We start from the raw sequence: 25,261 nt of genomic DNA on the forward strand, positions 1-25,261 counted from the left end.
GTCACTGTCCAACGGTTTGGGTGTGAATGAACAGTACATCGTTCCTTCTATATCCAGATCTTTATAGGCTGGCTGGCAAGTGCAGCAAAGTTTCACTTCAAACTCAAGTTCCACTGATCTGGGTAATGTAGCACGTGCATTACTCAGCAAACTGTTATGGTTGTGTTCGGGCGATTGATTCTCAACAATTTTTTAACACTATTCGGGGTTTAAATCCACTTTCAGTTTGCTAACGTTTCTTTTTTTTTGTCAGTTTACATCAAAGGTTGTGCTACTTATATCAGTCATCTACCACATCATCTTAGTAATTGGAAGGTACATTCCCCCAGTAGATGTGAGTACAAACATGTCAAGTTGACTGGGTTTTGCTACACATGGTTTTGTAAAAATGACCTTTTATTTATTAATTTATAAAATGCTTTATTATACTGCTAGTTTCTCTGTTCTGTTTTGGGGATAGAATAGGTCTTCAGCAACCCATGCTGTAAAAGGAGAATATGCTTATTGAAGAGGCGACTAATGGGATCGGGTGGTCAGGCTCCTGACTTGGTTGTTTGTGCATGTCATTGATCCCAATTGCGTGGATCCATGCTCAAGATGTAAATCACTGGATTGTCTGGTCCTGATTCGATTATTTACAGACCGCCGTCATATAGCTGAAATATTGTTGAGTGCGGCGTAAAACAACAAAACAACAACAACCATCACTTTGGACTCTCCTCCTACATGAGCCTGACTCGCCATTATATAACGGAAGTAATGTTTAAAGTAGCATTTACACAATTGACTCACTCGGCTCTACGGAAGCTATGTCTAACCTAGTTGCTTTGATAACGCCGTGGGACAGCGAGATGTGTCCAGCACGTGGCCGTCCACAGTGAACAATACTTGTGCTCACTTGAAGGGAGGTTTGCACAGTTGACAAATCACCAGAGGACATCGTGATGTATCCAGCACATGGCCGTCTACAGACCGGTGAAGATTCCGGTGCAGAATAGGTCTCCAGCAACCCATGCTTGCCGTAAAAGCGGACTATGCTTGTCGTAAAAGGCAACTAACGGGATCGGGTCGTCAGGCTCGCTGACGTGGTTATGCATGTCATCGTATTCCAATTGCGTGGATCGATGCTCATGATGTCAATCACTGGATAGTCTGGTCCAGACTCGATTATTTACAGACGGCCGTCATATGGCTGGAATGTTGCTAAGTGCGGCGTTAAACAACAACCCAAGTACAGAGAACAATACTTGTGCTCACTTGAAGGGAGATTTGCACCGTTGACAAATCACCGGGTGGGGGGTGGGGGTGGGGGGGGGGGGGGGTGGGGGGGGGGGTTGTATCCTTGATAAATCACTGAAATTATGTAAAACATTACTATGAGACAATGAAATATTATATCTAACTTTTATTCAGATTACGTGGAATGTAGAAGTTTATACAAATAACATGTCAAAACATCATATATATTTGTCAAACATTCTCGAAATTAGGAAATATAACTTAATCCAACAAAATTATCACTATTCAAAAAACAAATTCACGGACTTTTTGAGAATCTTGTCATGTGAAAATAATGACACGCAACAAATATCTTGAAACGCCGTGACAACAGTCTGTGTGGCCAAAGTAGCACTGCTTCCTGTTCTTACCCCTCTTGATATGTACAAACCACATATTCCTATAACCGACTTCACTTGAATAGCTGCAAACTTGTCCATGTTTTGATGAAAGGGGAATAATTCATAACATACCATGGACACACACATGAAAACAAATACCATATGTTTATTCGGTTTTCCACGTGTGCGGTATATCAAACCGTGGTACGGGCAACGTTAATAATGAGGTTGACAATATCTGTAGAATGTTATCAAATCATAAGAAACGAACATTAAAACGCACTTTTCTAAACATGGTGAATCCTACATGAACAAATATAATCCATGTTATGATAATGTTCCGCAGCTTCATTTGACGAGCATCCATTTGTACATTGGTCTCGAAGCCAACGTCAACCTACAGTGACGCCAGGTCATTATACCGCGCATAATTGCAAGCAACCAAATTGTCAGCATATTAGACCTATTCCCAATGTAATTCCAACTTTTAAGTAACCTATATTTTGGCAGGTACCAGTCACCAGATCACATGACTGATGTATGTATGTATATACCTCTGTTACGCCTCATTGCAGAGGCAAGCCTTTGGACTAAATGATGACCGTTTAGTACTTTGCAGTGGAAATAAAAACGTTGTTCCTCATACCATTGGTTGTCTTTTAGTCAGATTGTCATATGCAGACTTATCTCTCAGTCACGACGTATACGTTCACCTACAGCAAGTGAGTGAGTGAGTGAGTTGGGTTTAACGCCGCTTTTAACAGTATTCCAGTTATATCGCGGCGTGTCAGCTTAATGTGGGAGGAAAGCCCGAAGTGATGCAGGTCTCAGACGTTTACCACTTCGGTGAAACCCACGAGCACGGGTATGGTGCTGACAAACCTAGAAACATAATCGGGGCGAACCGGGATTCGAACCCGCAATCATAGGTTTCTGGCGTACCCAAGGGACGCACCTCTGCACAGCGAATCGCGGCGCCTTAGACGACTGGGCCACCTGTGCCCCACCTACAGCAAGACATGCACAAGTGTTAGATGGACACTCATGTATATTGTTCTACAAATCTGTTCTATCGTTTCACAGAAATTCTATGATTTCGAAATGCCCTTCAATCGCACCTTTGTTCTAACGTCGAGGTATATAAAACGATCCGTATGTCTTACATGATACAGGCCCTAGGCCAATATGCGTGCCAATGACAATCTTAATATCATGGGACATTGATGGTTTAATAATTAACGGATCGCCAGCGGAGAGTTAACCACGTCCCAAAGAAGTTAGGTCCGACAAAAGGTCCGACAACGTCAAAACGTCAAAAAAATGAAAAGGTTCAGAATACGCATGGTCAGGGACAACAAACTGAAATATTTCTGAAACTGATCATAAGGAAAACCTGTGTCATATTTACAATCTTTTTTTCTCTATATTTTGGCAAAACGAAAACACATAATTTTTTACATTGTTAACACTATCTGAAATCAATTACTATAATACCGTCATCAGCTATCTGAACATACCTGGCAACGAAACAGTCATCACTAAATCAGTGAAAGACATGTCGGTGTTAACAGGTAAATGTTTAGCGTTTAAGGATGATATGTTTCAGTTTCCACATCTTTGTGTGTACGGGGGCTGTGGGATAGCCTAGTGGTTAAAGCGTTCGCTCGTCACGCCAAAGACCCGGGTCCGATTCCCCACATAGGTACAGTATGTGAAGCCCATTTCTGGTGTCCCACGTCGTGATAGTGCTGGCTAAAAGCAGTTTAAACCATACTCACTCGCTCGCTCGCTCGCTCGCTCGCTCGCTCGCTCGCTCGCTCGCTCGCTCGCTCGCTCGCTCGCTCGCTCACTCACTCACTCACTCACTCACTCACTCACTCACTCACTCACTCACTCACTCACTCACTCACTCACTCACTCACTCACTCACTCACTCACTCACTCACTCACTCACTCACTCACTCACTCACTCACTCACTCACTCACTCACTCACTCACTCACTCACTCACTCACTCACTCACTCACTCACTCACTCACTCACTCACTCACTCACTCACTCACTCACTCACTCACTCACTCACTCACTCACTCACTCACTCACTCACTCACTCACTCACTCACTCACTCACTCACTCACTCACTCACTCACTCACTCACTCACTCACTCACTCACTCACTCACTCACTCACTCACTCACTCACTTTGTATACACGAAGAAATGTTCAGCTGAGATTCGGGGCTACGACACAAACGTATCCATCGTTGACATCTGTCAAAAGTTGAGAGCAACGGAATGAAAGTTATACCACCAGCAAGTCGATCCGGGTACCGTGTGTCCGAGTTACAGGTCCTACAGCAATACCTCTTCACCATAATCAGAAAAAAGACTGTATATATTGAGTATTTCTGACATATCCGTCTGGTCGCTGTTGTCGGACAAAATGGTGTAACGATTCTGACAAGATCTTGGAGACGTGTTTATGATTCACTATCCAATTGTGATGATTAGAGGTGTTCACGTATAGATGAGTGCGCCCTGTCCCTTCAGTGGTACACGTCACAAACACATGCATAGACAAGTCAATTGACAATTTATCAACAAATCGGGTTGAGCCTAGCAATACTAAGGCACATGTACACATACGATATGTCGAGGTATTTTTAAATCCGACATACATCAGGGCGCCACAGGGTGATATGCATTGTATATATGAGCCTTTGGGTTGGAGCCTGAGAATATACATGATGACATGTGTCAAGAATTGTAGGTGTTCAGGCACTCATACGTCGGAGATTAAGAATATGTCTCCGTTGGATGAGTGAGGTTTATCCCTGTTTTGAACATTGTTCTGACTCAAGGGAGCATAATCACTAATGGTTATATTCAGCATTGTAAGGCCTGATCGAAGTATTGGGTTCAGTCTGCAAACGCTGATATCGATTGTTCCCCATGACAAGCATAGTCACCTTTTACGGCAAGCATGGGTTGCTGAGGACCTGTTCTACCCCGGAATTTTCGAGGTAACTATGTTTAGGTCATAGGCAGAGTAAATACAGGATCGGTGTCATGGTTGTTGGTTGGTTGGTTTGTTTGTTGTCTTATGCCGCACTCAGCAACATTCCAGCTATATGGCGGAGGTCTGTAAATAATCGCATCTGGACCAGACAATCCAGAGACTGACGTTATGAACATTCCTCCGTCCCAGCAGAAGCCCTATCTCTTCCAGTAGACTTGATAACACCCTGAAGATGAACCACAGTGAACAAAGCATGGGCTCACTTGAAGGGAGGTTTTTATCATTGATAATCACTGAAAATACGAAAAACATAACTATGAGTCAATCAATATTATATCGAAAATTTATTCAAATCAGGTGGAATGTAGAGGTTCATATAAATAAAAAGACTTCATATGCATTCGTTAAACATTTTCCTTAAAGGGAATATAGATTAATCCGAAAAAACAGTAATCATTTTTGCGAATCTTGTCATGTGAAACGAATGATTTAACAAATCTTTGAGACGACGTGACAACGGTTTTCTTTGCAAAAGTGTTATTGCTTCCTGTTCTTAACCCTCTTTATATGTACCAAACCACATATTCCTATAACTGCCTTCACTTGAATAGCTGCAAACTTGTTCACAACGCGTAACGGATTACTATCCTTCACATTCACTCACTCATACAAAACATTTTTTTCATTAAAGGGGATAACATAACACGAACATCAATGTGAAAAAATACGATATGTCTTAGGTTTATTTGGTTTTCCATATGGTTCAAGTAACGTTATTGAGGATGATGACGATATCTGTAGAACGTTATCCAATCATATTCCGCTTCAACATATTAGACCTATTTCCAATGTAATTCCAACTTTTAAGTAATCTATATTTTGGCAGGTACATGTACCAGTCACCAGAGCACATGACTGGCGTATGTACACACGCATGTAACCCCTCATTACTGAGGTAAAGAACCTTTGGACTAAACGATGACTTGTTATAATTTTAGGTAGTATCTAAACAGACGTGACACACAAGTGTAATTAAGATTGTTGCTCATAATATTGCTTGTTTTTTTATTCAAGCCAAGGCTCGCTAAATACAATGTTGATTCCTATTACAGGATATTTACCATCCCCAAACACACTCGCGTGATAACCTCTATGTATCTCGTGATTACAAAACAAATCAACAAGTCAGTTTGATCCTAGCAATGCTAAGGCAATAAAGAATAATTTTGTCTCAGGTTTAACATACAACGATCGCTGATCATGCTGCATGTCCTAAACAATGTTGTGAAAAATTATTAAATTGTTTGGCCTTTAGAGCAAAAAGTATATGTTTTGAAGCAGTGACAGGAAAAATACACGTTGATTTCGCAAAAATTCCCTCCCCGCCCCAAGAATTTTAAATCCTCATGAAAATAAACCCATTAGCAATTTTCTTGACACTTCTTAGAAATCGGTTTTTATTTAATTAAATGAAAGTTCATGGAAAAGTTAAAGATCCCCATTTGTTATTTTCAGCACTGTTTGGCCGACCGAAGTCTTGGGTGGTGTCTGCAAGCGCTGATACGGATGGAAGAGGAACTATCACAGAGAGCACACGGACTATGACGACATCTATGACCACCCTGGCCCCCTGTGCTCATGTGGTATCAACCTGCATCGTCAATTTTATTTTTAAAAAAACAAACAGGTAAATTAGAAAACCCAGGTATACTATCATTCGCTCTCCCAATTAATTATGCCCATTGATCGTCTCTCTCAAACAGATTATGCGGGCCCATGACGACAAGGATTACACTGAGCCATGGAGAAACCAACCATGCATGGTAAGACAACCCAGGCATAGTGAGTCTCTAAAAAATATACGAAAGGGCTCTAAACGCTCATACACACGACGTGGCGTCGCCTTTTTCCGTCCTCGGGAATACGTGCGGATTTCTTATAACCTCTGAGTACGACGGTGGTGGGGCATCTGGCTCCACCTCTGGAACATATTTAGGGGGTGCTGTTGGGGTCAAATATATTGTAGATATAGGCCTGGTGTCGTGTTCACGGGTGGAGGAAATACTGGCACTGGTTCTGCCGATCCTGGACGCACTCCCGGTATTGTCCAAAGGGTAGGTGAAGTCGTTCCATGATTGGCTTGACTGCTTGTTTCGAGCTGCAACCAAACGACACAGCTTTACGATTTCGAAAAGAAGATATACTGTGTGGCATACACGCCTAACTTTATACAGTAAACTATGGTTATAACGATCACGCTTATAACGAACTAACGGATATAACGAACTTACTTTTTGGTCCCGACTGCTTGCTGTAGTCATGCTGTATATGTACTTATAACGAACTACGGTTATAACGAACTAAAAGTAGTAGTCCCTTTGAGTTCGTTATAACCGTAGTTTACTGTAACAGGAACCGATCACTGCTGTAGTATTCGATTTTCATCACTCGGTTCACCTCAACCCTATAAATATTATGTAGGTAACGAAATAAACTGAGTCTACCCACCAATGTGAGTGAGTGAGTGAGTATGGATTTACGCCGCTTTTAGCAATATTCCAGCAATATCACGGCGGGGGACACCAGAAATGGGCTTCACACATTGTACCCACGTCGGGAATCAAAGGTCTTCGGCGTGACGAGCGAGCGCTTTAACCACTAGACTACCCGACCGCCCCCTACCCACAAATGAACTAAATGATCCAAAAATGCAAGTTTAGGTGGATCATCGACAAAATAATAAAATCCTATCGCTTCAATCAGTAGTAGCCTTATAGATTTGAAGAACGTCAGCGGACGTTGACTGACTGCCATGGAGTGTGCGTTGCGCGTGAAGTTAATAAAGGGAGGTAACTCTAACTTTTGCATCTGCAGGAATGGCAGTAGATCTCCTTGCCAAGCTCAGTGTAGAACGACTTCACACAGCAGAACACACTGACAGCGATGATAGCCAAAATCACAAGGACACCCGCTGTTATGCCTAAGCCCAGCTGAAGAGCAACTCTGAAATATAAGAGAACAAGAAGCATTAATATCCCCGTCTTACGTTCATCACACACGTTCATTTTCTTATGTTATGAGTGGGTAAGTATGACTTGACGCCGCCCCTGGCAATATTCTGTCTACCTGGGGGCACGGGTTAACCAGTCGTCTGAGGCGCCGCGATTTGCTGTGCAGAGTTTCGTCCCTTGGGCAGTAATGGGCACGCCAGAAACCTATGATTGTGGGTTCGAATCCCAGTTCGCTGCAATTATGTTTCTAGGTTTGTCAGCACCATACCCGTGCTCGTGGGTTTCACCGAAGTGGTAAACGTCTGAGACCTGCATCACTTCGGGCTTTCCTCCCTCATTAAGCTAACACGCCCGGATATAACTGGAATACTGTTAAAAGCTCCACACTCACTCTGTCAACCTCTTGCTTGCCTTTTCAAGGTTTGAATATTTGCAGACGCCGCGATGCAGCTTGACTGAGACCTAAGACAATATTCATGCATAAATTTCAGTCCCCACAGTCCGAGTGTTTACTAACATTGATTAAAATTATATCATTTTCTGCTCCAGGATCTACCAACGTCTTCATTGACAATCTGAAACCCTCATAGAACACATATATTCTTTCGGTGTTACGCTTTAAGGAGTATATGTCATCGAATGAATAAATTATCAACAATATAATGGCGCGGCCTCTATTTGTCCCATTCGGAACTGCTCGTCATTGTCCCATTCGGAACTGCTCGTCTTTTTCGGAATACAGAAATCAGACATGCACGTTTGAATGCTTGGCTTACTCGAACCGGGAATTTAGAAGCCTCGACGCTGGTTGGCTGATAAGGAAAATTCACCTGTTGATGATCTCATGAAGCAATGGGGGAGGTGTGTGTGTGTGTGTGGGGGGGGGGGGGGGGTTGTCTTTCTGCAGTAAGTTATTGTATAAGAACAGACTGGGCACTCACTTGTCTCGATCACAGCAGTACTGCTTGTCGGCGTCCCCGCAGCATCCTCCTTCCGCGGCACAGTCGAACCGGGAGGTTGAGGTCCAAGTGCTGTATTTATTCGCCTTGCAGCAGTACTTGGCATACTCCTCTGAAACACAGTCACTGACGGGTACTGGTAGCAGTGGGTGTTTCGTCTTAATATGCAGGCAAATCATAATGGGGTTTACGTGTTTGAACCGGTCCAGAGTAACCTATCGTAAGTTGCGAGTTTTCAGGTTCGGTGACTTGAACGATTGTAACGGAATGGTGGTCAGGCAAACTGACTTGGTTGATGCATGTCATCGTATCACAATTGCGTAGATCGATGCTCATGATGTCATTGGAATGTCTGGACCAGACTCGATTATTTATTTGCCCGTTTCATATAGCTGGAATATTGCTGAGTGCGGCGTTAAACATAAACAAACAAACTTAAGCATGTGTGTGTTTTCGTAACCTCATACTATCGATCACTGGTTTGTCTGGTCCAGACCCGACAATATCAAACTACTGCTATAACGAAGTCGAATTTAGTGAACAGACGGTTTTATCGAAATCGCTTCCTATTTCTCGACTGGTAATTTACATTATTGGTCTTGTGAACTCCGAACTCCTGACATACATGAAGTTTGTTCTCATCCTACTTGACTGTAAACAGATATAATAATAATACTGAGAACCGTGAAGTCATCTGGGGCTTCAGTACTGACCCACACTGAATCAAAGTGTATAAACTGTGTGGCGAATGTGTGCCTGGTTACATAATACAGTGATGTGAATGAAAACCTGCAGGGGCCTCAGAGGTAGCTTTTGTTGTACACTGCCTAGGGAGTTGAGAATGTATCTAAATGTAAATTACTCCATTGACTGGGGTTGTAATGGTTGGTTGGTTGGCTGGTCGGTTGGTTTATTGTTTAACGCCGCACTCAGCAATATTACAGCTACATGACTGCGGTCTGTAAATAATTCGCTGTCTGGGCGGCGTGTAGAGGGGGTAAGAGCCCTGAGCTGATGACGAGCCTAACAAGCCTGACTGTGCCAGGGTCATCCAAACCCTCTTTGCTGCATTTTTTATTTTTTATCCGTAAATAATAAAAAATAATAAAAAAATAATAAAATAATAATATATTGCCCCACCATGAAGTTAATATAATGACCTGTACCCAGTAGCATATCATATGATAAGTGACGGAGACTGTGTTTCTTAACAGGTAAATTATGAAGTTCAAACTTTCGGCCGTGTCTTCCCTAGATTTTTGTTGTTTTCATATAGTATGTAGTGACGAAGCTATTTTACCTTGGTGGGTGTGATAATAGGTACTAGGCTGTGTGTAATACAAGTGGTATTGTCGACCTAACACTGACACACTACGGTACAGTATACGTACCTGCTGGTATATGAACTGGCCTCCCGTTGTTTATATAGGGGCTGTCACACGCCGCGCCACCATGGCTCTCTATAAATAACGCTGAGTTACATTGGAGTGTCCCACAAAAGTTGATAGGATAATATATCATAGGGAACAATATTATTCAAACACCGTGTTCATAACACAGTGACTGTATAATTACTCAGCAGGTATACAATAATAATCAGGCATAGTATAACAATCGTATATATTGACATTGAAAACATAATTACACACCATTGACACACGATATGACACATGGGGCAGGTCTAAACGCTACATCTATACACATTCTACTGAATCGGTTTGAAAAATAGGTCAAATACCCGCTGTCCCAGGTATGACATTATAAACCTTTTAAACTGAAGTAGCTCTATAGCAACATTATGTTCACGAGAACAGTAACCACTAACGGTGAAACAATGGCTTACCTGCTACAAAGTGTACAACCAGCAGAGATACAACGGGAAAAGTGAACGGTGAACTGAGTAGATATTCCATACACTTCCGTTTGAAAGTTGGACTATTATGTTTACTGAAGCGGTGCCTCGGGTAATAGCTTCCCGTGAAATATAAGACACATAGGTCAAGGGATGGGTCATTTCCTTTCTGGGTTAGTCTGGGGGCAACAGCTGAGAACACTTAACAAAGCGCGTCATTGTCGATTTATCCTATTACTAATTGAATCTTGTTTTTTTTGTATTGTACACTCATGTTCTTGTTTTAATTACCAGAATAATGAATTAACGCTCGATGCGCTTTGAGTCAAAAGGGATATCTTGTCCACACAAATATAAGAACGAGATATGGATAAATCGTTATGATGGTCTATAGACGACATAAGTTTTAAAACTTATGTACAACTGACATTATGTTTGACGACTAAAGCAGCTGATTCCCTCCATTCTTTATGTGCTTTCTAGGTATTCTATGGACCTCAATTAGCAATGGTTTGTTTGTTGCTTAACGCCGAACTCAGCAACATTCCCGCTATATGACAGCGGTCTGTAAATCATCAAGTCTGGACCGGACAATGCAGTGATTGACATCATGAACTTTGATCCACGCAATTGGGATTGATGACATACCTCAAGTCAGCGAGCCTGACCATCTGATCCCGTTAGTCGCCTCTTCCGAAAAGCATAGTCGGTTTTTTTACGGCAAGCCTGGGTTGCTAAGACCTATTCTACCCCGGGTCAGTGATGGCACTACATGTGTATACATATTGCAAGCAAACAGAGCATCATACATAAACTAAGAAACTGTTTCATTGTTTTTTTGTTTTTTTTAAATAAATTATAATTTACTTTAGTTTTTAAACTATAAAATTCCACGTTATCACTGCAATATATATCGTACCATTTCTGCAATATTCATCGTAATTATTTTAAAGGAATTCCCGGGAACAATTTATTTGTTTTCAATAAAATCCCAGCGGCCGATCCATCGAAGTGGTATGACGTGGCCGGGGATCGAACCCCGGACCTTACGCGCTCTCCGGGCGGACGCTCTTCCTCTAGACCACGGAGGCGGTCCCCAACTGATTTGAACAGAACAGAACAGAACTGTTTATTCTCTCCAAAGAGTACAAAAGTGCAAGCATGTAAACATAAAGTATTAATATGTGTCAAGATGACAGTATGTCATGCATGGATATGTTATATCTTTTCTGTTTTCTGACTGCTTTAAATATTTCATCAATAAATCTCGATAGGTTCTTAAGATCTCTAGTGTTTTGACTGGACAATAACCTCTTAAATGTTTACAAATTAGACCATTTATTCTGGTAAGCAGTTGGTAAGTATACACATCTATGTTTTGACAGTGAGTGAGTGAGTGAGTATGGTTTTACGCCGCTTTTAGCAGTATTCCAGCAATATCACGGCGGGGGACACCAGAAATGGGCTTCACACATTGTACCCATGTCGGGAATCGAACCCGGGTCTTCGGCGTGAGGGCGAACGCTTTAACCACTAGGCTACCCGACCGCCCCTATGTTTTGACAGAGCCTGGCATCTTAACAGATAATGAAATTCGTCTGCAACTGAAGGAGAGTTTCACAGTTTACATGCACGATCCTCTTTCTTTAAACTATTCCAACGGCCGGTTTCAATTGGTAAATTATGGTTTTATGATCTGAATTTTAAAATTGGAATAAGCATATTTTTTGTCATTGAAAGGTATCTTTCAATTATTTTTTTTTTTCTGTCAGATACTGAGAAGAGACATCACCAAATACTGAACGTGCTCACAGCTATCTGCCACAGGAACTACATCCATTTGTTTGGATCGATGCTCATGATAATAAATTATAAATCACTGGATTGTCTGGTCCAGACTCGATTATTTACAGACCGCCGTCATATAGCTGGAATATTTCTGAGTGCGGCGTAAAACAACAAACCAATCGATCAAAAGTTTAAATGTTTCACCAAGTACCACAGGCTGTGCAACATCACATTTGGTATCTTGCACCAAGACTGGAATAATACTATCATCAGTCCTGGGTTTCTTCTCTGGATCAAGCGATGGGGAACAAATGACTAGCAGCTTCACGCGTAATACAACTATCAACAAACACAACTACAAATATGACAGCACTAATGACCAGCCGTGCAAACCGTTGTATATTCCCAGTACAAAATGTTTTACCAAGTGTTACATTACTTTGATAAGCTATAAATTGGTGTAACCCATTTCTTCGCCGGCTAGGGTTAACGCACTAGGTTAAATTGGGAGTAAATGGTGTTAGGGATTACTTCCAAAAATATATTTAGTTCGTGTACGTAAATGATTAGTTCATTGGGAAACTATTGTATTTATAACTGTCACCAAGAAGAATTGACACGCCGCACTATAGAAATATTCCGGCTATATGATGGCGGTCTGTAAATAATCGAGCTTGGGCCGATGTATACCACATGTATACTTTTTATTTCATTTTAACTAAACAGTGTAAAACGCCAACGCCTATTCACCTTAACAATAAACCATCACGTTGTATACTCCCCAGGGAGCTGAGAATGAAAATCGAGTGCTCACAGATCCATTGACTGGGGTAATAATAGTGTAGCGCTATAAGCATCCACTTGGTGAATGGAATCTGGCGCATTATAAATGCACACTGTATTCCAGTTATATCACGGCGTGTCAGCGTGTGGGAGGAAAGCCCGAAGTGATGCAGGTCTCAGTCGTTTACCACTTCGGTGGAACCCACGAGCACGGGCATCGTGCTGACAAACCTAGAAACATAATCGGGGCGAACCGGGATTCGAACCCACAATCATAGGTTTCTGGCGTGTCCAAGGGTTGCAACTCCTGCACAGCAAATCGCGGCGCCTTAGACGACTGGGCTACCCGTGCCCCCGAACCTGCGTTGACTAAGGTATAACCCTAGTTAACCTTGGTTGACCAATGTAAGCTCATTTCAACTAATTAGGAGATAAACATACTTCGAAAGAAGTTGATGTAGCCCCTCTGTAGAGTAGGTACCTCTTATTTTAATTTGGAACCAATCACTTTAGCGCGAGGTTTCAAATGTATAAACAAAGGTATCTACTCTACGGTGGGACTACATCAAATTTCAAAACACATAGACTAACATATAGTCTCTGAAATGAACATATCATACAGAAAATAAAAATCTAATAAAAAGGGAGCCCAGTGATTCTCTTCATTTTCAGATACTGCAGTAATCTAGACTTGCCAAACATTATAGACTTGCATGGGCTGTAGTTGATTTAAATGTATCAGGGTCTGTAAGACAGACTACAAAACACAGTACATGTGTAAGTTTATCTCCATTCTACCGTGACGGCAAGATCACTTTGAATACTATGCTTTCTTGCACCGCATAATGACATATGGTTACTAAGATCCGCTATCTTAGAACATTACGAAAAGGGGTCACAGGTAGTAACAAATATTGACTAAACAAACACAAACAGAAACATTTCTTTGTGAGTTTTGGTGGCTTTTGGAAAGGAGGAGTGCTTTCTGATGGACATTCAAATCCCCTCCTGACAAATCCTAACGGTGGTTGACGGAGATGGCAGGACATATCAATCACAAAAAGGCTTGTAATCAAGATATTGTCATGAATAAAGTTTTTTTAAACACACTTTGATAATGTTTCGTTAGACTTTCATTATCGTTTGTTTCAATGAGAATTTACCTGTTACTCCCATAAGAGTTTCATAAACGTTACCGTTTCTATGCATTTTGTTTGTTTGTTTGTGTGTTGTTTAACGCCGCAAAGATATGTCTTCGTTAAGCGTTGTCATCTCATCGTCAAAGCAGTCAGAGTTACGGCCTAAGGACGTTAAAATAAAACACAAAAAAAATTAAAAAAAGACCCAGCGTCTAAAAGAGGAAATGCGGTATCAAGTTTTAATGGGTGATCGGCAGCCATTTTTTAAGCACGTTTTTGGTGTGAAATTGTTTTCACAAGAGGTTTAAGAAGGAAAAGGGACAATCAAGCATTCTTCGATGTCATGGTAGAATGTACGTCATACTTGCCCATACCCACTGAACACGTTGGGTGGGGTACTCTGGTTAACAGCCTCCAAGTGACGTCCTCGTTAAAGAAAATTAGTTTCATTGATTGATTAAAAAAATATAATTAACTAGGTATTGATAGTATATGCGTATTCTGAAATGCGTAAGGGAGATTTACCTTTCGTTTGTTGATATTAATACTTTAGAAGAAATACAAGATTGGTCCAAATTACATGGACAGGTAAGATTATCATAATGCAAGTTTAACAAGGTTGAATCGCCACCAGTGATTTTGTTGATTCGCCGCAATTGTGTTGATTCGCCACTGATTGCGTACAGCCAATTGTCAAGTTCAAGTTCATTTATTCTCAAAAACCACGTTTGGTGGTACAAGAGCATATACAGTATCCAAAGACAAATGAAAATACACAATGATGAAATACAGAATAAATAAATACAAGATATTATACAAGATGGCCGGAGTTAAAATTCTACTGTTCTTGTAAGAGATAATACCTTCGAGAGGTATTTTGACAGATTAATAATTTCTTTACGCCTTTGGTTGTAAATAATTTAACAAAGTCTGGTATACATGGATATTTTGTTATGAGAGATGGTAAGTACATTTTTTTTTGCTTCACAGAGAGTTTTACAGTAAAATATGTAATGAAATTCATCAGCAATAGAAAAAGATTTACAAAGATTGCAAGTTCTGTCACATCGTGGTAGGTCCTCCCAGCGGCCAGTTTCTATCGGTAGATTATGATTAGATGTAATAAATCTTTGGAAAGGATAGTGACACTTGACACTGAGTGAGATTTCTCAGTTCGCTTTACACGTCACTTATTAGTGGTAGATGGGCCTTGTGGGTGATCAGATATCAGTACGCTATATACGTCACTTATTAGTGGTAGATGAGCCTTGTGGGTGATCAGATATCAGTACGCTATACACGTCACTTATTAGTGGTAGATGGGCCTTGTGGGTGATCAGATATCAGTACGCTATACACGTCACTTATTAGTGGTAGATGAGCCTTGTGGGTGATCAGATATCAGTACGCTATACACGTCACTTATTAGTGGTAGATGGGCCTTATGGGTGATCAGATGTCAGTAGGCTATACACGTCACTTATTAGTGGTAGATGAGCCTTGTGGGTGATCAGATATCAGTACGCTATACACGTCACTTATTAGTGGTAGATGGGCCTTATGGGTGATCAGATATCAGTACGCTATACACGTCACTTATTAGTGGTAGATGAGCCTTATGGGTGATCAGATGTCAGTAGGCTATACACGTCACTTATTAGTGGTAGATGGGCCTTGTGGGTGATCAGATATCAGTACGCTATACACGTCACTTATTAGAGGTAGATGGGCCTTTTGGGTGATCAGATATCAGTACGCTATACACGTCACTTATTAGTGGTAGATGGGCCTTGTGGGTGATCAGATATCAGTACGCTATATACGTCACTTATTAGTGGTAGATGGGCCTTGTGGGTGATAAGATATCAGTACGCTATACACGTCACTTATTAGTGGTAGATGGGCCTTGTGGGTGATCAGATGTCAGTAGGCTATATCCGTTAGTTCGCTGTAGAGTTCGTTATGTACGTAAATTTGATATGATAACATATAGGAGATAAGTCGGGGATATTGTAACAGTTCGTTGTATCCGTTTGTTCGCTCTATCCGTGTTCTACTGTAAAGCATGTCATTTGATGTTCTTCGTGTTATTTAGAAGTTTCTTGTCTTTTTATACATTCATTAGATAAGAAACAATGACAGCTTGGCGTAGAAATGAAACACTTGTTACCTTCTCATGTGTGTGTTGTTGTGTTTCTCCCTCTCCTGGCAACCACCATTAAATCTAAGATTGCATTTAATACTTTTTATTTCGGTTATTGCCCTAATATACCATTGCTTTACACTGGTTAACCCAGGTTGAATCCAGTCACACACACAGTGGACACCATGTTATGTTGTTATGTTCGATATTTTACGCCGCAATCAGCAATATACCAGCTACATGACGATGGTCTCTAAATCATCGCGTCTGGACCAGACAATCCAGAGACTGGTATAATGAAAGTTCACTCGGCCCTATAGAAGCTATCTCATCCAATGGACTTGATAACACCCTGAAGATCATCATGATGAAGCCAGCAAGAGGCCGACTACAGTGAACAGTATTTGTTCTCGCTTAAAGAGAGGTTTGTATCTTTGATAAATCACTAAAATTATGTAATACATTAGTATGTGACAATCAATATTATATCGAAATTGTATTCAGATCATGTGAAATGTAGAGGTTTATACAAAACCAACATACACACTTCATATGTATTCGATAAGCATTCTCCTAAAGGGGAATATAGCTCAACAGAGTTTGTGTAAATGAATAAACTTGAAGATCAATTAATATTCAAAGACATCTATTTTCTCCGACAAGTGGGTTTCACACAATCTACCCATGTGGGGAATCGAACCCGGGTCTTCGGGTGACGAGCGAACGCTTTAACCACTAGACGTATCAACAGGTAAAGGTAATCGTGTCATTGTTTTGCACGCTGCAACACATGATATGGGGCTTATTACTGGTGATTTTCATAAGGAAATTATAGGAGGTGATGTGTTCATAGACTGGTTGGAACTTCAGCTGTTGCCCATTTTAAACAACATCAGTGTGATTGTCATGGTTAACGCCAGTTAATATAACGTCCGGGAATCAGGTAATGTCGCCCAAACCATGAGTAGTCTAAAGGAGACCATACAGGAATATATGACATTGGTCGACTTCAGACCATATGAAACGAAAGTTCAACCCATGGAGAAAATTCGGCTGAATAAGAATCCAGTAAAGTACAAGACATATGTGATGGCGGCACAACACGGTTACGTTGTCTTACGTACGGCAGTCGGACATTGTGAGCTCAACCCTGTTGTGTCTATCTTGGCTAAATGTACAGGGTTCGTGGCAAGACATAATACAACATTCAAAAGTACAGATTCATATACGCCATCAGCGGAGATGAATGCTATCTCAAGAAACCATCTGTAGAATACTCATCCAGTTTCATAGCTCTTAACTACTCCATCGTGTTTCCAAGCAAATATAATGCAGTACATATCCTAAATTGCTCCCTCATCCACGCATGTCAATTAAGTACAATAAGAGCAATATTTTGAGACCACCCCCAACTCGGTGACATTTGCACCTGGGAGAATGCACGGGAAGGTGTGAGGTCATCACCCGGGGACAGGTGTAAGGTAATTACCTCAGGTTATAGGCCATTTCATACATGCATGACAACACACGAATATTTTCTAAGTTTATCATCATTTTACCTGTAAAAGTACATTTTAAGGGTAATCACAGTGTCAGTTAGGAAAGGCTAGATTAGGGCAATTCGCGTTATTTTGATATATGCTCTTTTTATAGTCCTATGACTCGTATTTTTTAAATGAAGCCAGAAAAGCAGTTTTCTAACATTTCCGACAGTACTTTAGGAATTAATCTCCTTCACAATCGTACAAAAAAAAGTTGGGCAAAGGGGTAAACATTCATATATAACAGATGATAAACAAATACGTTATGTGTTACATTATTTGCCATTTAGAAATTACATACGGTGTATAAAGGAATGGTATGGATGGCATTGTTAATGAGCACTAGCACATAGTACTGGCCTGGGGCCTACATACGTGGCAATAGCAATATTAGTATTATCGAATGTAGATAACTTTGAATAACTTTGCCTCTCGCGATGGATAAAAAAACCATGCATCTCGTGCTCACAAAACAAATCGATAAAAACCTCGGTATGATTCAAGCTATGGTAGGGCATATGGGAAATACATCTTCTATATCTCCAGGGCTCGCCTTTCGGTAAACCTACACTCGACCCTGGCTCCATTCCGTGTGGTTCTCGCGATCTCAAATTACCTGCCCTTGATTTTCATTCACCAAGTTGATTTGCTAAGCTACTCAATCTAACTGACCAATGAGAATGCGAGTTACAAACCAGTAGCAATGTTGGATTGGCGATATCAACAGCATGGGGACCAGTCCCATTGGTTAGGATAAAGCTTGCCAGAAATTAAACATTGAAAACTGACTCAAAAATTTGTTTGATGGAGAGGACGTCATCGAGTCCTTTAAAACTGGCGGTGGCAAGTCCCATCTTCTTTTTCTTCATCTCGACGTTTGATAGGTCAATTCAAGTTAAACTGCCGCATGGTTTAGCTAACTCTATAAATACAATCGGCATAAGTCCGGACTAGTCCAAGCAGCCAGCCACACACACACACACACACACACACATACACACACACACACACACACACACACGTGCATGCACCAAGTGCAATAATCTTGCACGCGACGCTAAACCTTACCTCACCTCCTAGAGATATGGGACGAATTTTTCTGATATTTTCCCACAAACAGGCCCGAAAAGATAAAACTAACATACCTGTTTCTTCTTGAAATTCGAAATCAACATATTTTATAACATCAAGTACATCAGTGAGAAAAGTGAGAAATGCATTTCTTTCTGAAAAAAAGGTTTCACGATGTAAACTAATGAGTCTATTCGAACTTGGGATGTGATGACTTTCACACAAAGTTGAAATCAGGTCGACACTCCGGATACAGGAAAGCGTACTTCCAAACCACACGATACGTTAATTTCGTTTTATAACGGGACATGCTTGTGTTATTGAATACATTTGTGAGCCATAAATGATTTTGGTGTCACATATAGTATCATTAACAAGATTCCTGCATCTCAGTTTCGGAGGAAACACACCATGTGGGATATATGTGAGTCAGTGAGTGAGTGTTGTTTTACGCCGCTTGTAGCAATATTCCAGCAATATCACGGCGGGGGACACCAGAAATGGGCTTCACACATAGTACCCATGTGGGGAATCGAACCTGGGTCTTCGGCATGACAAGCGGAAGCAATGTGCGGGAGGCACTTGACCGCAATTACGTCGTGTTTGTCTGTAAAAGAATATCTGACCATTCATACAGACGTTGTGGCGTCGGCAGCATCGGTCCGAGGAAATATGTGCGGATTTCTTATAACGTCCGAGTAGGCCGGCGGTGAAGCATCTAGGGCAACATCTGGAACATATGTAGGGGGCGCTGTTGGGGCCATTGGTGTGATAGGCCCTGGCTCGGCGTCCAGTTCATGGCTGGAGGGTATACTGGATCGTGGTCGGACCATGTACGCATCTTGTGAAGTGGCCCCGGCCAGCGCCCTGCTTCTGTTGAGATTGATCCAATATTCGTTTGACCCTTTGTCTCTAACTGGAACCAAACGACACTCGTATCACATTTTAAGATTGTAATGCATTTAGCATAGAATCCGTTATTCACATCAAAATGTCATTAATATCATCATAACCCTGTGTTTAACCATGGACCCACATTTGTAGGTCCGTGGTTTAACTTGAGCCAGTGTTTGTTTTGTTTGTTTGATGTGTAACGCCGCACTCAACAATATTTCAGCGTCCTGTAAATATTGATATTGTGACACGATCCACGCCGTCAGGGTAAGCTGAGGCCCAATCAAGCAAGTCACCGGGCCTCAACCACCCGATCCATTAAGTCGCCTTGTACAACAAACAGTGGTTGCTTGTGACCTACTCTAACCCGGAATCCCGTGAGTTGAACGTGTGTCTGTGTCTTTGTGCATCTGTGAGTTCAGTGCATACATAATTCAACAACAGGAGCCGATCCCAATTAAATGAGCAGTTGCATGATACTGTGATTCCCGACATGGGTACAGTGTGTGAAGCCCATTTCTGGTGTTACCCGCAGTGATATTGCTGGAATATTGCTAAAAGCGGCGTAAAACAACACTCACTCATGGTATTAATTATACGTGGCTTATGGAAGAGAGAGAGAGAGTGTGTGAGTAATAAAGGGGGGTAACTCTAACCTCTGCATCTGCAACACTTGTAGCAGTAGATCTCCTGTCCTGTGCTACTGAGGACACACTTCACACAGCAGTACACGAGGACAGCGATAAAAGCCAGTAACACCAAGGCACCTGCTGCCAAGCCTAAACCCAGCTGAAGAGCAAATCTGAAAAACAAAGAGGACAAGAAGCATATTACAAGAATATACTTTCGTAATAATATATCTGTAATGAGTTGGTAAGTATGATTTTACGACGCTTCTGGCAATATTTCCGCCCAGTTACGGCGAGGTGGACGAGAATGGGCTTCACACATTGTACAGACGTTGGGAAACTAACAAAAAACAGAAAATAAGTCAGAAAAAGGTATTTATTAATAGATTTCAAATGCATTCAAAACTTTGCAATATATTCATAAAGGTAAATTTCGATCTGTCTACATGTACTCTGTTTATTACTAAAAACACGATGGCACATGTAACAACCTTGCCTGTGTTTTCTGCCTATCTATTCTTACTTGGGCCAGGCACTACCCTAGGTGTCAGGTCTTATCTGTAACAGGGACTCAGAAGTAAAGTGTCCATTACATAAAAGAATTCCAGTTTTCTAAAACGATTCGGCTTCATTTCATTACTTCCTTGAAAACCCATACGGAACACGAATATTCCCTCAATGTGACTCCGTTATAGGTATAGATGCCATGGCGCTCAGAAACGAAAGAGTCTTTAAAGTTGTCACATTATAATGACGCAGCCTCTGTTCACAATCGGAACTGCTTGTAAAAGCATTTTTCGAGATACAAAAATAAACAAGTATACTCAAAGGGGCCTCCAAGGGAGGGGTTGTTGATCTCCCTGCAGTAAGGTATTGTTTGGAAGTAACAGACTGGGCACTCACTTGTCTCGATCACAGCAGTACTGCTTGTCGACGTCCCCGCAACATCCTCCTTCCGCGGCACAGTCGAACCGGGAGGTTGAGGTCCAGCCTGAGCTGTATTTATCCGCCTTGCAGCAGTACTTGGCATACGTCTCTGAAAGACAGTCACTGACGGGTACTGGTAGCAGTAGATGTTTCGTCTTACAGGCTAATCTGGGTTCTTATGGGGATTACTTGTTTGAAGCGGTCCAGAGTAACCTATGCTAGTCGTAAGTTGCGACTTAAAGAGTCGAGGTTGCAGGTTCTGTGACTTGAACGATTGCGTGTCGCCATCATATTACTCAGTACGGCGTTAAATATCCAAACAAAATTTACATAAGGAAATTGGGAAATTTCGAAATAGAATTCAACGAACAGTTTTGTATCTTTCTAGGTTTGCTAGAAACGTAATTAGCCCGGTGAATAGCCCATCACAGCTGTAACGAAGTCGGACTTTTAACCAAAACCGTTTCGTATCTGCCTAAGCTACGTTTGTAATCGTTCTGAACAGGTTATAAGAGCACTTATGCAAAGTGAATGCTGCGCTATATAAAGGCAATTATTATTATTATTATTATTATTATTATTATTATTTACGTTTCTAGGCATGTGAAGTCAAATTCGGTAAACAGTCGGCTATACTAAAAACAATAGATTTGTTATAGACGTTGGCTACAAGCATGGCGAAGACTGAAAAATATGATCGAACCACGCCATCACGTCGCTTAGATACTGTGTTTGTGCCAAAGCAGGGCATCCAATGACAATGTGTTGGACAGTCTCATTACAGTCATTGCATATTCTATATTTCATATTTACATTTTGATGAAAAATCACACATTGACGGTTTCGAGTGGGAAGTGACTGGTCCTGAGCAGCAAACAGAAAGCCTTCTGTTTCACTTTTCAGGCCAGCCGACTTCATCCAAGCGAAGAACTCTGGGTTGTTGAAGTTTTCAACACACTGTGTACATAAACTCGATGCAGTGGTCGTACAGATTATTATTATTATTATTATTATTATTATTATTATTATTATTATTAGGTTGAGAAGTTAGGTAGACAATAGTTAATAACAGCAAAAAATGACAAACTGTGATTCCTTAACATTTAGGTAATGGTTAATACCCACAGCCTAAATAATCATGCGGTCTTCCATCAGAATTTTGTTGATAAAGCTGTTAGGATGCAGCGACCGTCCCTGCCGAGCTGTGATAATATAGGTATTATAGGCTGTGTGTGATACAAGTGGTATTGTGGACTTAACACTGACACACTACGGTACAGTATACGTACCCTCTGGTATATGAACTGGCCTCCCGTTGTTTATATAGGGGCTGTCACACGCCGCGCCACCATGGCTCTCTATAAAAAAACGCTGAGGTACATTTCAGTGTTTCACAAAAGTACATACATCTATGTATATGGGATAATATAGCACAGGGTTCAATATTACTCTTGCACCGTTTCCTAAACATGGCTATATGTAGTCATGATCAACATGAAAAGAAAGGCATTAAGAATATAATTACACCACTGGCACATGGTTTGACATAATCCTTGTTATTTTAGTTCTATATATAGTCACCTCCTCCTCCTGACACAGAACACGGTTTGAAAAATAGGTCAAATACTCGCTGTCCCAGGCGGGTCATTTCATACTTTTGAGTCTGTAGTAGCTCAGTAAAATCTGGATGTTTACGATACACCAGGAACAGATATCGGTGAAACAGCGACCTACCTGCTACATAGTGTACAAGCAGCAGGGATACAACAGGGACAGTCGATGGACTGCGTAGATAGTCCATACACATCCGCTTGTCGATTATCGTGTAACTGAGGCGGTGCCTCGGGTAATAGTTCCCCGTGAAATATGCGACAAAAGGTTCAAATGATTTTCAACTGAACTATAACTATGAAATGTTACATTTGGGATAACACTTTCTCAGAAAAGTACAGATTCTAGTACATTGGTGGTTGAGTCCCATCCGGGATTGGAACCCACACTGCCAGAGTGAGGCAGCTAATCGCCAGTACACAAAGTCAGCGATCTAACCCACTCAGCCACCGAGGCTTCCATAATCTTATTTGTCCCCCCGTGTCAAAAAAGAGTTAACTACGGCCTTGGTCTAAGTCCTTAATTAATCCTTTCTGGTTCTCCCATTCTGTCATACAGACCCTGAAAAAATATATACAATACAGCCCATGTAAGTCTATAATGTTTGGCTAGTCTAGATTACTGCAGTATTTGAAAAGGAAGAAAGTCTCTTGGCTCCTTTTTATTATATTTTAAAACTATAACTTAATAAAATAAATTCTGTAAAATATGTTCATTCTAGAGACTAGATGTTAGTCTAGGATTCTCCGTCCACATTAAGAAGACACTTCCTGATAAATGTAAACTTGATACTTATAAAATCGGAGTTAAACTCAATTCACATAAGGGTTTTACAAGTTCTCTGTGCTACAAGCCGCCCGCCTTAAGTGACATCGCTGACTCAGAACAGGATGGAACTGATGCGATTTTGTAAGAATTGTAAATAAAACCTTTCATAATGTCCCTGTTGAAATATGACTTTCATTGTGACTTAACAAACAACTCCATGTAGTTAAAGTAAATACTTTAATCAAAATAGTCAATGATACATACGTTTCATTCAATATACTTTGAAAATTTATCATGAACAAACAATCTGTTGGGGCTAGTCTTCAGACAGGCTATACAGATACATCTTCCCGAGGCAAGGGAGTTACCTGAGTATACGTCCAATTTTCACCTTGCCGAACTAGGCTGAAATTATGCAGTTATGTTTGGCTGGGCTAACGAGTCTATGCATAGTCAAATCAAAATCACGTAACGAAATCGACATCCGATTCGTAAACTGCCGCACAGAACGTTCGTTCAGCACAATGAGGCTGATCAAGACATAACTCAGGTCAACAATGACCAATGCGAAAATGAGCTCTCTGGCACTCCTCCACTTCCACAAGGACATTGACATTGACATTGAAATTGACTGACTACTTTACCGGAATTGCCCTATTTTTTAATTAGACCCGATTTGTAACATTTCAACATCAATTCAAAGATCAAGATTCTGCGATTCTGTTGATGGCTTGGTGACTTTGTATTTAGTGTTTATTTCATTGTTGTGATCAAGGCCAAAACGTGTGTTGAGTGTTTATTTCAAAGTTAGATAAAACATTAAAAAACCCAGCATTTGTTGTATATTGAGTTTATCTTGCAATGATATACCAGTAATGAGGTAACGAAAACTTTCGGGAATAATGTGAAGAAATACCTCTACGATAGAGTGTCTGCCCAGAGAACGGAAGGTCGGTGGTTCGATCTGCAGCCACGTCATACCAAAAGTTAAAACTTATACTTGTTCCCATTCCTGGCGCTATGTTCCCATTCCTGGCGAGTTATCAATGTTAAAGTGCGGCATGGTATATCGGTGGTGTAACATACATTATAAACCCGGCATTAATCCGTACGGGCACACACAGATACATGCACGCACGCACGCACGCACGCACGCACGCAAGCACACACACGTTTGTGCATGGAAGCCAAGTTTCGTCTGTCTTCCCATGTTTTGTTGGCGATGGGTGAGTGGTATAAGGGGAATAACTCTATCCAGCCTTATGGATCTCATTCCTTTGCTGATCGTGGGAGGCCGCTTAATGCATACGTAGAGATTCAGGGTGGGTAACTTGGTTGATGACACGCCAGATAACGGGAGTCCATGCTAACCAAGATTCTTCTGTTCTTTATTGATCTCTAGTTTGTGACTGCGAGATCATTCTTTTCTTTATTGACCTCTACTTTGTGACTGCATGATCCTTTGTTCTTTATTGACGTCTATTTTCTGACTGCGTGATCCTTCTATT

The 25,261-nt window shown here is 41.1% G+C and overlaps 2 protein-coding genes across 2 annotated transcripts; both read right to left on the reverse strand.

Annotated features, from left to right (window-relative positions):
- Positions 1 to 4,997: 4,997 nt before the first annotated feature.
- Positions 4,998 to 10,543, reverse strand: LOC139445147 (uncharacterized). Its single transcript, XM_071226249.1, has 5 exons — positions 10,451 to 10,543; positions 9,999 to 10,067; positions 8,590 to 8,719; positions 7,498 to 7,640; positions 4,998 to 6,795 (listed from the first exon to the last, which is right to left on the reverse strand). The coding sequence occupies exons 1-5, from the start codon at positions 10,518 to 10,520 to the stop codon at positions 6,518 to 6,520; spliced, it is 690 nt and encodes a 229-aa protein (XP_071082350.1). The 5' UTR covers positions 10,521 to 10,543; the 3' UTR covers positions 4,998 to 6,517.
- Positions 10,544 to 17,678: 7,135 nt separating this feature from the next.
- On the reverse strand, positions 17,679 to 23,207 carry LOC139445123 (uncharacterized). Its single transcript, XM_071226223.1, has 5 exons — positions 23,109 to 23,207; positions 22,664 to 22,732; positions 21,351 to 21,483; positions 20,475 to 20,620; positions 17,679 to 19,840 (listed from the first exon to the last, which is right to left on the reverse strand). Exons 1-5 carry the CDS (start codon positions 23,179 to 23,181, stop codon positions 19,554 to 19,556), a joined length of 708 nt encoding a protein of 235 aa, XP_071082324.1. The 5' UTR covers positions 23,182 to 23,207; the 3' UTR covers positions 17,679 to 19,553.
- Positions 23,208 to 25,261: the final 2,054 nt, after the last annotated feature.

This window comes from Haliotis cracherodii, unplaced genomic scaffold, assembly GCF_022045235.1.
Source record: "Haliotis cracherodii isolate W230 unplaced genomic scaffold, xgHalCrac1.p SCAF_6, whole genome shotgun sequence".
In the NCBI taxonomy this organism is placed as follows: Eukaryota; Metazoa; Mollusca; class Gastropoda; order Lepetellida; family Haliotidae; genus Haliotis; species Haliotis cracherodii.